The sequence below is a fragment of the Cervus canadensis genome, chromosome 25 (assembly GCF_019320065.1).
Source record: "Cervus canadensis isolate Bull #8, Minnesota chromosome 25, ASM1932006v1, whole genome shotgun sequence".
NCBI lineage: Eukaryota > Metazoa > Chordata > Mammalia > Artiodactyla > Cervidae > Cervus > Cervus canadensis.
This window is the reverse complement of record NC_057410.1, coordinates 25,139,859-25,151,166: the sequence shown is the minus strand read 5'-3', so window position 1 is coordinate 25,151,166 and position 11,308 is coordinate 25,139,859. Positions and strand designations below refer to the sequence as shown.

Genomic DNA, 11,308 nt, shown 5'->3' with positions numbered 1-11,308 from the left:
TCCTTATCACCTCGCTTTCTCCTCTGCCTGGACCATAGCTTGCACCCAAGGAAAATTCCATAACAGTGCTAGGTCTCTGTCTCCAGAGAGTAGAAAGACCAAGGGTCTCCTCTGGGTAGGCAGAGAGACCTGCCACTATCATCCACTTTTCTTAGTGAAGGTTGGACTCTGGATTTTGCTGAGCTGTCTTTGAACTCATAAATTCCTTTCTTCCAAGGTGGATAAGAGCTGGAGAAGAGGGGTGGGGAGCAGCAGGATTATGGTCACCCTGTCAGACCCTTTCCCTGTGCTGAAACCACGTGGACCAAAGCAGTAGTTCGAGCACCAGGCACCACAAGGGCTGCTAATGGTTGGGTATCAACCACATTCTGGGGACTGTCTCACCACTGCCTTAGAGATATGGTACCATTTCCTACCCCAGATTTGAAGGAGTTTCAGAGTTACTTCCTTGCCCCTATCCAGACCGTGCCTGATAACTCATGACCCCGGCTATTCTGTACTGGTTCCTCCAAACCAGGCTTCTCTCCATGGAACACAGGGAAAAGCACCAGGCACTCGTCCAAGCTCTGCTCTCAGTGCCATGCTGTGGGGCCTTGGAGAAGCCCCTGCTTCTGCATTCACCCCTTCAAAGCTCTCACAGCACATTCCCACTCTTGAGGGAGGAAGGCTTATAAGGTATTAGAATTAGGGTATGTTTGTGTGTGTGTGGGTGTGTGCATGATGGAAAGGCCAGATGTCGCCTTCTGTCACATTCCATCGTGTCTAGGGAGGAGGCAAGGACTTTTAAAGCCTTGGGGCTCTGGTGGGACCTGGGTGGAAGGAAGCATCTTCAAGCAAGAGCCACCCCACCGGTGTAGCTGGTAGGTGTAAAGTGGGCTGAGCGGATGGGACAGAGGATGTTTGGGTTCTCTCTAAAGGTCCATGTTAGGGAGCAGGAGGCCTGGGTTTTGTTTCCGTGGTTCCCAGTAAGTCAATGCCCGTCCTAAAACAATCCTCCTGGCTCATCACCTTAAAAGGAAGGGTCTGTGCCCAAGGGCTGTGTATACGTTAGTGGAAAACAAATTGGGATCTGCTTCTCCTGTCCCCCTAAAAAACCCAACCAGTCAGTCTCAGGGTCTGAGGATGGAGCAGAAGGAAAGACAAGGGATAAAATTTGGGAGCCTCATAGCCTTCTCTTTTTACCTATTCCTCAGGAGAGGTGCATTCTCTGTTCTTCAGCACTGTTGCCATACACACTCTTTTCTCCCACCTCCCCGCACCCCTCCTCTCCACTGGAGCTGCTGCCATGGTTGCCAGGCATGGTTGCTAAGTCTCTGCATGGAAGGGTTGGCGTGGGCTGTACTGCCACTAACATCACCATGGTGAATCAGGGGACACCTGGCATAGGCCTGGGGGGAGGGATCATGCGAGCAACCACCCCACCCAGGACGGAGTGAGCCTGAAAGGGGATCACCTTGAGCACTGCTCCAGGTGGGGGTCGAACGAGCTAGGCACTGTGGTAGCGGTGACAGAGAGTGCTACACTGGGAAATGGGGGCCAGTTGTATCATTTCAGTTGCTAGGGGATTAGGTTAGCCAAGGAAGCACACCATTCCTCCTCTATACCCTCTGAAAGGGTGCAAGTGCGTAAGCACTCTTTCCTCCACAAGGCTGAGCAGAGTTCAGGCTGAGAACAGTAGGACCCTCAAATCCTGGCTTCTGGATTGGGGGTTGGGAGAGCCTGCTTCAGAGAGAGGGCTCCATGGGTGCCCAAGGACAAACATCTAAGGATGAAAGTGTAGGCAGCTTCGATGGCCAAGACAGACTCCTGTCCTGCTGTGCCAGCAGCCCTGGGCACACCACTGAGAGGGTAAGGAGTTAAGGGTGTGGGGGTGACCCTTCTTGAGATTGGAGGCAGCTCTCCCCCAGAGTCGCACAAAGGCTGCAGGCAAGCCACCACCTCCTCCCTCCACTGCATGGAAGCTGGTTACTCATCTCCTCTCTGCACCCGAACGCCACTGCCGCTAAAAATAAACCCCCCAGCCGTGGGCCAGCCCTTCCTGCACCCCAACCCCCTGGAAACCAGCAGAGAGTGGCAGGCAGAGACCTTGAGTTCCATTCCCATCACCTCCCTGATGAAGAAATCAAAGTCTGGGGCAGGATGTCAGGGACAGAACGCTGCTGGTCAGGCACCCCGAGAAGCAGGAGAATGAAGGGTTAAAACGGCGGGAAGGTTGAAGAAACGGGGGCGGGGTGGGGGTACTGTCAGCTTGGCAAGAATAAGAAATCCCCTGCCCACTCGTGTGGGTCCCATCAGGCTTGGGGGACAAGAGCAGTGGGAAGGGGCGCCCAATCCCGGGCCCCAGGGGGCGGTCGTGCACGTGGGGGAGGTAGCGCGGAGCCGTCCGCACCGTGTCACATGCGCGCGCGCACACACACACACAGGCACACACGTGTGCCTGGGTATATATAGTCCCCAGTCGCTGGGCCCGCCGCTCTGCAGTGGGCGCCGGCTCCCCGGGCTGGGAGGGGGCTTTCGGGGCGGGTGGGAGGGTGGGGGGCCGGGGTGGGGTGGGGCAGGATGCTGGATGGCCAGCTCTTCTCCGAGGGGCCCGATAGCCCCCGGGAGCTCCAGGATGAGGAGTCTGGCAGCTGCCTCTGGGTGCAGAAATCCAAGCTGCTGGTGATCGAGGTGAAGACTATTTCCTGTCATTATAGTCGCCGCGCCCCTCCTCGACAGCTCATGGACTTCCAGGCCAGCCACTGGGTCCGCGGGCCCCAGAGCCGCACGTGAGTGAAGGAGGGGTAAGGGGAAGAGAGAGGTGGGGCAGGGATTGGGGTCCGGACCTTCCCGTGGGCACCAGCCAGCGCTGCTGTTCCCCCTTCTCTTTCCCACGCCTCCCCCAACCCCATCCCGAAGGCTGGGGCCTGACTCATCCCGTTTGTTTGGGGGCACAGGAGTGGGCGTGAGAAAGGGCAGGTGAGATGGGGCAGACGCTGTTAAAATGTGCATGGAGAGATGGTGAGGAGTCCCGCTTCGACTTCAACCCTAACATATACGCACGTGCACACGCGCACACACTCACACACATCCCTCCACCTGGCGGCCCCAAGTGGCCTCCAGCGCTCCCAGCTCCCCGGACCTCGGCTCCCTTCCCCCACAAACTGCTCACCTGGGTTCCTGCTCATTGTCCCAGGTGTGGGCCGCGCCCGGGATCCCCTGAGCCGCTGCCCCGCCGGCCCTGGGCCTCCAGGGTGCTGCAGGAGGCGACCAACTGGCGGGCGGGGCCCCCGGCCGAGGCCCGAGCCCGGGAGCAAGAGAAAAGGAAAGCGGCATCGCAGGAGCGGGAGGCCAAGGAGACTGAGCGAAAAAGGCGCAAGGCTGGTGGGGCCCGAAGGAGTCCCCCTGGTCGGCCCCGCCCGGAGCCTCGGAATGCACTTCGGGTGGCCCACTCTGCAGGGCTCCCAGCTTCCTCAAGGCCGGAGCGCCTGGGGTCGGTGGGGCGACCGCCCCGTCCATCCGCGCAGCCGCAGAGCAACCCTGGGGCGGCGTGGGCGGGGCCCTCGGGCGGTCGGCGGCCAGGGCCCCCCAGCTACGAGGCTCACCTGCTGCTGAGAGGCGCTGCCGGGATGGCCCCGCGACGCCGCTGGGACCGGCCGCCACCCTACGTGGCTCCACCTTCTTACGAGGGCCCCCACAGGACCCTGGGGACTAAGCGAGGCCCAGAGCCCTCGCAGGCGCGCGCCTCTTCAACCTCTGCGCCGACTAGGACAGAGGGAGGGTGCGCAAAGAAGAGGCTAGATCCTCGGATCTACCGGGACGTCCTAGGGGCCTGGGGTCTCCGTCAGGGGCGGGGTCTCTTGGGGGGATCCCCAGGCTGTGGAACAGACAGGCCAAGGCTGGAGTCCGGTAAGGGGGCCGCGGAGAAAAGCCTGAGGCTGGCTGCTGCTGGCCTGAAGAGTGGTAGCGACGGCCATCCCCAAGCTAAAGCCGCTGGGAGCCCAGGCACAGTTCCTGCGGGGTCAGCCACTGCCACCCCTAGCCCCCCGCGTCCCACTCCCAGGTCCAGACCCCATCCCAAGGGCTCCGGGGAAGGGAGGGAAGGTAGAGACCAGACCTGGCTCCCCAAACGCTGGGTTCCCTCCATTAAAAAGCAGCCGCCCCGACACAGCCAGACCCTCCCCAGACCCTGGGCTCCAGGTGGCACGGGATGGAGAGAATCCCTGGGTCATAGAGGGGAGACGGGACCCGAGACCTTGGAGGGTTGGAAGGCGACCCGACGCCCCCACACCTTGCCCCGAAGTTCCCGTGGCCCCGCTCGTGGGGAAGGCGTCTTTGTCATTGACGCCACTTGCGTGGTGATACGCTCCCAGTACGTCCCGACCCCTCGAACCCAGCAGGTGCAGCTTTTGCCCGCCGGGGTGCCGCGCCTTGTGGGGAATGCACCCAGCCAACCGAAACCCAATCAAGAGGAGGGAGAGGGGGCCGCGGTCCTTCCCTCCCCTTGCCGAAAGCTGCTGTTGAGCAGTCGCCCTTCTCTCCAACCCAGTGAGGGACGCGGGCTCGAAGCTGAGGGCGGGAAGCCCGCGGACTCCTCACTGGAGGAGCGCGCCTCCCGCATCTTGGGGCTCCCGGTTGGCGAAGTAAACCTACAGGATCCCCCCACGCAGCCAGGTAGCCCAGAGCACTCAGGCTTAGGCCCAGCGGCTTCGGGGGGAGCGCGCGGTACCGAGGGATCGGAGAAAGTGGCGTCCGGCCCGCGGCGCGCAGGCCGGGGCTGGGCGCGAGCCCCTGGACCCTATGCCGGGGCCCTGCGGGAAGCCGTGTCCCGCATCCGCCGCCACACCGCCCCGGACTCCGACTCAGACGAAGCTGCGGAGCTCAGCGTCCATAGCAGCTCTTCTGATGCGAGCGACACAGAAGCCTCGGGCGCCTCCTGGCGGGAAGAGCGGACCGGGCCCCCGGAAGGCGGGAAGACAGCCGAACTGAGCGGCAATGCCCAAGAGATTGTAGGTGCCGTCAGCAAAACCGAGGAGGTCCTCTTCGGGGCGAGGGACATTAAGGGGACTCCACAGGGAAATAGGGAGCAACAGTGAGAGGCCCTTTATTATATGTGTCCCCTTTTCTCTTCACAGACTTCTTGTACCCCTTACCTATACCCACCCTTTCCCGAACTCAACATAGAAGGCACACAGATGAGAGGGAGCACATGTCAAGTCATGATTTTTTTCCCAGGAGAGGTGAGGGTGTGCAGTAGACTTGAACGCCTTCTCCACCCAGTGCCTGTGGGTAAGGTCTTCAGCAGGGCCCAGGGCACTAGCACGGAGCTGAGCAGAGAGGCCTAGGTGGGATGAGGCCGGAGGGCAGGGATGGGATAGTAAGGGCAACGGCGGGACAGGGCCTCTGGGCAGGAGGAAGAAGGTGATGGAGAGGCCTCAGACTGAGGTGATCAGGTGACAGAGAGGCCCTTGGCAGAAGCCACCAGCAAAGCAGAAGAGGACTCACTTTGGTTTCACAGATCTCAGGTTCCAACCCCAACTCTGAGACTGATTTGCTGGGTGACCTTAAGCAAGTCATTTCCCCTCTCCAGTTCCTATAATATGTAAAATGAGGGCGTTCTAAGGTCCATTCCTGATGTTTTGGAGTCCTAGGAGAGGCTCTTATCTCAATCCTCCCTTCCACAAGACAGTTAGGAATAAGTGAACAGAGTCTGAGGGTCCCTGGGTGGCTTCATGGACACCTGCATTCACTCTCAACTCAAGAGACTGTGCGGGGTTTGCAGAAGAGCCAAGCAAGTGGGCAAGGGCTCCTATTCTAGTCTCTCAGGTTTAGGTGTGGGATCAGGCAGGGCAGGGCAGGATGGTGGCCTTGTCACTGTCCCTAGTTTGTGGTGGTCTGAGCTGGGGAGGGAAGGCACCCAGTGAAGCTGCTTGGGACCTGTAGGCCTTCCCCTGTTCCTCCGCCCCAGTGTTCCTTGGTGATGCTCTAAATAGTTACCACGATTTCCCACCCAGGTGAAAGAGAATCCTGAGAATGTCTTAACGTGTTTCTGCCTCTTCCAGAAACCAACAAGGGAAGAGGCCGGTCCCCCAAAGCCTGTAGGTGTGGGGTGTGATACTCGCTGTAGCCACTACGGGGCGCGCGCAGGTCGCGGATTTCCCTCGTAGCTAGTCCCCGAGTCTTGCCAACCCCCGGCACTGCCAGTTAATCAATTGCTCCCTAGCTCCTGCGCGCGGGTCCCCTGCCTTGCCGTCTCCAGCCATGCGAGATCGCGAGTAGGCCTCTGGCCTTGCAGACCTCGGGAGCGCGCGGAGCCCCTCTCTGTACTCGTCCACAGCGAACAGCTTGGGATTCAGACACTGAAGTATTTTTTCTCTTCGATCTTGGACACCGCCTCTGTCTCTATTTACTAGCCATGTAAACTCGGCCAAATCACTTCACCTCCCTGAGCCTCAGTCTCCTCATCCGTCAAATGGGGGTTTATAAACACCTACCTCGCAGGGTTGTTGTGAGGACTTAATGCGATAATGTATGTAAAGCGCCTTGCACGGTACCTGGGACACAGCAGGCGTTCAATAAATCTAAGCTTCCCTTTGTCCAGCCTTGGCATCTTTTTCCTCTCACCGTCGCATTCCCCAGAGCATCCCTCCCCCCAGGGCTCCTGCGCTCCTTCCTGCTCAGTGGGCCGTGGAGGAGACCCCTTTCTCTGATGGAAACTCCGGCCCACCCCTGTCTCCCCCAGGGCGGACTCTCCCTTCCTTGCCCCCCACCCCACCCCCGCTGGCTCTTCCCATTGCTTCGATACACTCCCCCCACCCCCCCATTCCGGGCAAGGGCTGAGTCAGCCTGGGTAAATTTAGCCGCCGACTAGGCAGGCGCGGGGGCTTCGCTCAGACTCAGTCGCAGAGTCCTGGCCCGGCCCTCGGCCCCGCCTCTGCCCCCCACCCCCACCGAGTCCTGCCAACAGCAACTCCGGCTCAGCGTTCCGATCCCCAGGCCCGCTCTCAAACCACTTAGAGTTTTGGTCTCCAATTATCTCAGTGTCACTCCCCACCCGCACCCGGAGAGGCTGGGCAGGACTGGGAGGGGGGCAGGGTAGGGAGGCCGCTGGATTGGACCCTAAACTGGGCGTCTGACCTTGGTTCAGTGGAATGGGTTGCGGGGGGCGGGGCGGCTTTGGGGGCTTTGAACCGAAATGGATAACATTGGTCAGAGTCACCCAGGAAGGTCCGTCCATCTCAGAACCTGCCTGGAAACCATACTGTCAGGTTTCAAGTGAGCTCTTGCTGGAGGAAGTAAAGTTAAGTGGGGGTTCACCTTGGGCAGAGATCAAAGTTTCTGAGTTCTGTCTTCCTTCCACCTACAGTTCTAACTTCTGCTGATTCTAACTCCTAAGCATTTACTGAGCACCTGAGAAGAACTGGACACTAAGCTGAACTCCAAGAAAGAGATGAGTAAGACCTGCCTGATGGGGTGAAGAGAAAACACATAAATAATGATAGACTGAGCAGTGGGTGTTAAGTATTATAAAGAATCAAACAAGGCAGATTGTACAGATTCAATGAGACCATGAAAGGCTCCATGGAGGAGGTGGGAATCTGAGATAGCATTTGGGGAAAGGGTTTCCAAGCAGAGGGGACAGCAAAAATAGAGGTGTGAATGTAAGGGAAATGGTTTGTTTGTTTAGGAAATTGTCAAATGTTCTGGTTTGACTGGAGTTGAGGATACATTCAGAGGAGATGTGGAAGATAAAGGCAGGAGTGAAAACAGAGGCCAAGCTAGGGTGAGCCTGGTCCAGCTCAGGGTTGTGTGACTTTGACCTCTGGGCCTAAGAACAGGATGGACTTCAGGCTAGGAGGAAGACTGAGGAAGACCAGGGCAGTAGTGAGAGCATCTGCCTGGATTTTGCTGTAGCCCAGGGGTTCCCAGGGTCTGGGACTGGCAGGAGAGGTGAGGTGCATGGGAAAGCAGAGGGGCTAGCCCTTGGGAGGGGGGTTCCACAATCCTGCCTAGGCTTCTTAGAGGCTGAACACACAGGAGGCTAGTTTTAAGAACTTACACAGACTTCTGTCATTGTTAGAGAACTATGGTAGTGTATCTAGAACATGGACTCTGGGATCTGGCAGCCTGGGTTTAAATCTTGCATCTACCTCATATTGGATCTTCCCTTGTAGTTCAGTCGGTAAAGAATCCACCTGCAATGCAGGAGACCCAGGTTCAATTCCTGGGTCAGGAAGATTCCCCTGGAGAAAGAAATGGCAACCCCCTCCAGTATACTTGCCTGGGCATGGACAGAGAAGCCTGGTGGGCTACAGTCCATGGGGTCGCAAGAGTTGGACAAGACTGAGCGACTAAACCACCACCACCACCACCTCATACTGGCTGTGTGACTTTGGGCAAGTTACTCAACCTCTCTGTGCCTTAGCAGCCTCAGTTATAAAATGAAGCTATTAATAGTGCTTTTTTCATAAGCTTGTTGGGAGGATTAATGATTCAGTATGGAAAGCACTTAGAACATCTCCTGGTACACAGTAAGTGATATATGTGTTGAACTCTGACGATTACTTCTCTTTAGGGCTATTTCTGTAGTGTTGGGAGTGTTAGGTTGGGAGATGGGAAGAGAGAAGTAGAGGTAGAGGCTTAGGAGGAAGAGGAGGCAGAGGCTGAGAGGAGAGGGGACTCCTGGGGTGGAGACAGACAGCCCCTTGAATGGGTGAATGGTGTACTGAGAGCACATGGGTGGTTGGGATGTCAAGTGCAACACCCCCTCCCCCAGGACTTCCTCCATCTTTGCCTAAGGGTGAAATCAGCACCAGCTGCTAAAGATCTGGGAAAAAGGGTGAGACAGCAGAAGAGGAGGAGCTAGTACAGGCCCCGGGGGCCAGCCCTTGGTGAACCATATCTCAGACTGGCCCTGCAGGGCCCTGTGGGTGGGAGGCTGGAGGCTCCCTGCTGCGAAAATGACTTCTAAATCTGGCTGCGTCTGCCTGCCAGCCAGCCTCAAGACAGAGACCACAACTACACCGCCCCCCACCCCATGTTGGGACAGCCTTATGGAGGGCGGTGCTGGAGAGTGTGCTCAGGTGGGGGCGGCCCTCAGGTTATCACAGGATGCTTCTACCCTTCCAACAGCCAGGTTCTTCCCAGGGAAGCCCCTTTCTGAAGGGAGCTAAGAGCCCCCTCCCCCTTCAGACTCTCAGGAGAGCCCTGGGACTTCCCGAGATAGATCACAAATGGGTAAATGAAACAAAGAACTGGGCCACAACTCTGGGACTTGTCATCAGGAGTGTGTGTGTGTGTGTGTGTGAGTGTGTGTGTCTTTGTGTGTGTGAGTGTGTTTGTGTGAGGAGGAAAGGACAAGGAGAGATGGCTGAACATGAATATGTAGATATTATGCATTCACTCAGTTATTCATTTGTTCACTCACCCGTTGAACATGGATGTCAGGCCCTAGGGACACACAAAAGACTCATACCTGTTACCTATCTTCAGGGAGTTCACACATCTAGGCTGTATGAGAAACAGGGGAAAGGATTTGGAAGAGGAGACCCACAGAGTCATCACAGTGCAGGCAGTACAATATAATATATGTTGATAAAGGCATTCCCACAGGGTCTAGGGGAGCATAAAGGAAGAAATGGCTCCCAAGCTGTGACTTTTGAGCAGTCAGAATATACCCAAGCCTTTCTTTGAGAGACCAGTCACTGAGGGTACATGTGTTAGTGAACGAAGGCTCAGCCTGGATCCATTATCTCCTCTGCGTGTCCTGGTGTGGGGGCTCCCTCCCTTGAAGCCCCTGGTACTACTTAGCCTCTTTTAAAAGTTTTATTTAACATCGACCATTTTAAAAGTCTTCATTGGTGCGTCATTGGTGCTTCTGTTTTATGTTTTGGTTTTTTGGCTGCAAGTCATGTGGGATCTTAGTTTCCTGACCAGGGATCGAACCAAACACCCCCTGTATTGAAAGGGGAAGTCTTAACCACTGGACTGCCAGGCAAGTTCCTTACAAAAGCTTTTGCGAATCTTTTTAGAGAAGAGTTACTTCATCCATCCATCTATCCATGCATGCATCCATCTATCCATGCATGCATCCATCCATCCTTTTGTTTATTCATCTGTGCATCCATACATCCCACCCATCTATTTGTCCATCCATTCACCAACTCATCTGTCACCCTTCCATCAATTTATCCATCTATCCATTCCTTCCTTCCGTCCTTCCTTCATCCATCCATCCATCCATCTTAATGAGGGCATGTGATGTGCCTAGCTCAGTGTTGCAAGAGATGCCAAGATGAACAAAACACAGAGTCCATGCCCTCAGAAAGCTAGGAGCCAATAAGAATATGAATAATATACACAGATGTTCCACTCACGGAACAGCCAGTATGTGCTGTTAGTGAAAGCCCTGCCAAGAAGGTGCGTCAGGAGGTAAGGCCACTTTGCCAAGGGAAATTAGAAGAGCCTCATGAGGAAGGCAGCTTTGAGATGAATTTCAGCCAGGGGAGATGGGGAAAAGGTTCATTCCAGGGTGTGGGTGAAGGTAGAGAAGTGGGAGAGCACACAGCTTTCACAGGGAGCACAGGCACTGGGGAAGGCAGAGTTGCAAAGGGATGGGATCCTGGAATGATGTATGGGAACCACATCATGAGGTATCCTAGGAAAGCAAGGATAAAACATTTGAGGACTTCCCTAGTGGTCCAGTGGCTAAAACTCCATGGTCCCAATGCAGGGAGCCTGAGTTGATCCCTGGTGGGGGAGCTAGATCCTACATGCTGCAACTAAGAGCTTGTATGCTGAAACTAAAAGATCTTGCATGCCGCAACTAAGATCCAGCTCAGCCAAATAAATAAATATTAAACAAACAAACATTTGAGCTTTAGTGAGAGGAACTGAGGGGGAGATGAAGGGCAGAGAGGTTTTGTGTAATTCTCTACTGGACCATGAGCTACTCAAGGGTAGTGCCTTTGATTTAGTTCTGTGTCACCTATAAGCTTGGCCTGGAGCAGGCTCTCAGCAGATGCTGGCAGAAGGAAGGAACAAAATGATAAAACTGTGCCACAGGAACATTGGCACAGCAATTCAGGGTCCATACATAAGGGGAGGGGTTGCTGCGGCCTGATGTGACCATCCTTCCTCTATGCCCCCACCTGCCAGGGATGACCCTGCTTCCTTTGCTGGGGTCCCTCCAGTAGCTCTCCCAAGAGACACCACAAGGTGGCGATGTTCCGAATGTAGCACTGAGTTCTGCCAAGATTCTTGACACCGGTAGCCGGTGACAGGCCCTTCAAGAACTGTACCCGGATGGTCAGAACTTCCTTTTAGCAAG

At 56.1% G+C, this 11,308-nt stretch overlaps 1 protein-coding gene across 2 annotated transcripts; it reads left to right on the top strand.

Moving 5' to 3' along the window:
* Nucleotides 1-205: 205 nt before the first annotated feature.
* On the top strand, nt 206-6,579 carry DDN (dendrin). 2 transcript variants are annotated; one of them, XM_043447271.1, is made up of 3 exons: nt 206-860; nt 2,697-2,768; nt 3,176-6,579. In XM_043447271.1, exons 1-3 carry the CDS (start codon nt 718-720, stop codon nt 5,073-5,075), a joined length of 2,115 nt encoding a protein of 704 aa, XP_043303206.1. In that variant the 5' UTR covers nt 206-717; the 3' UTR covers nt 5,076-6,579. The 2 variants fall into 2 exon arrangements, with proteins under 2 accessions (XP_043303206.1, XP_043303207.1); XM_043447272.1 differs by lacking the exon at nt 206-860 and having other exon boundaries at nt 892-2,768.
* The last annotated feature ends 4,729 nt before the right edge of the window (nt 6,580-11,308 follow it).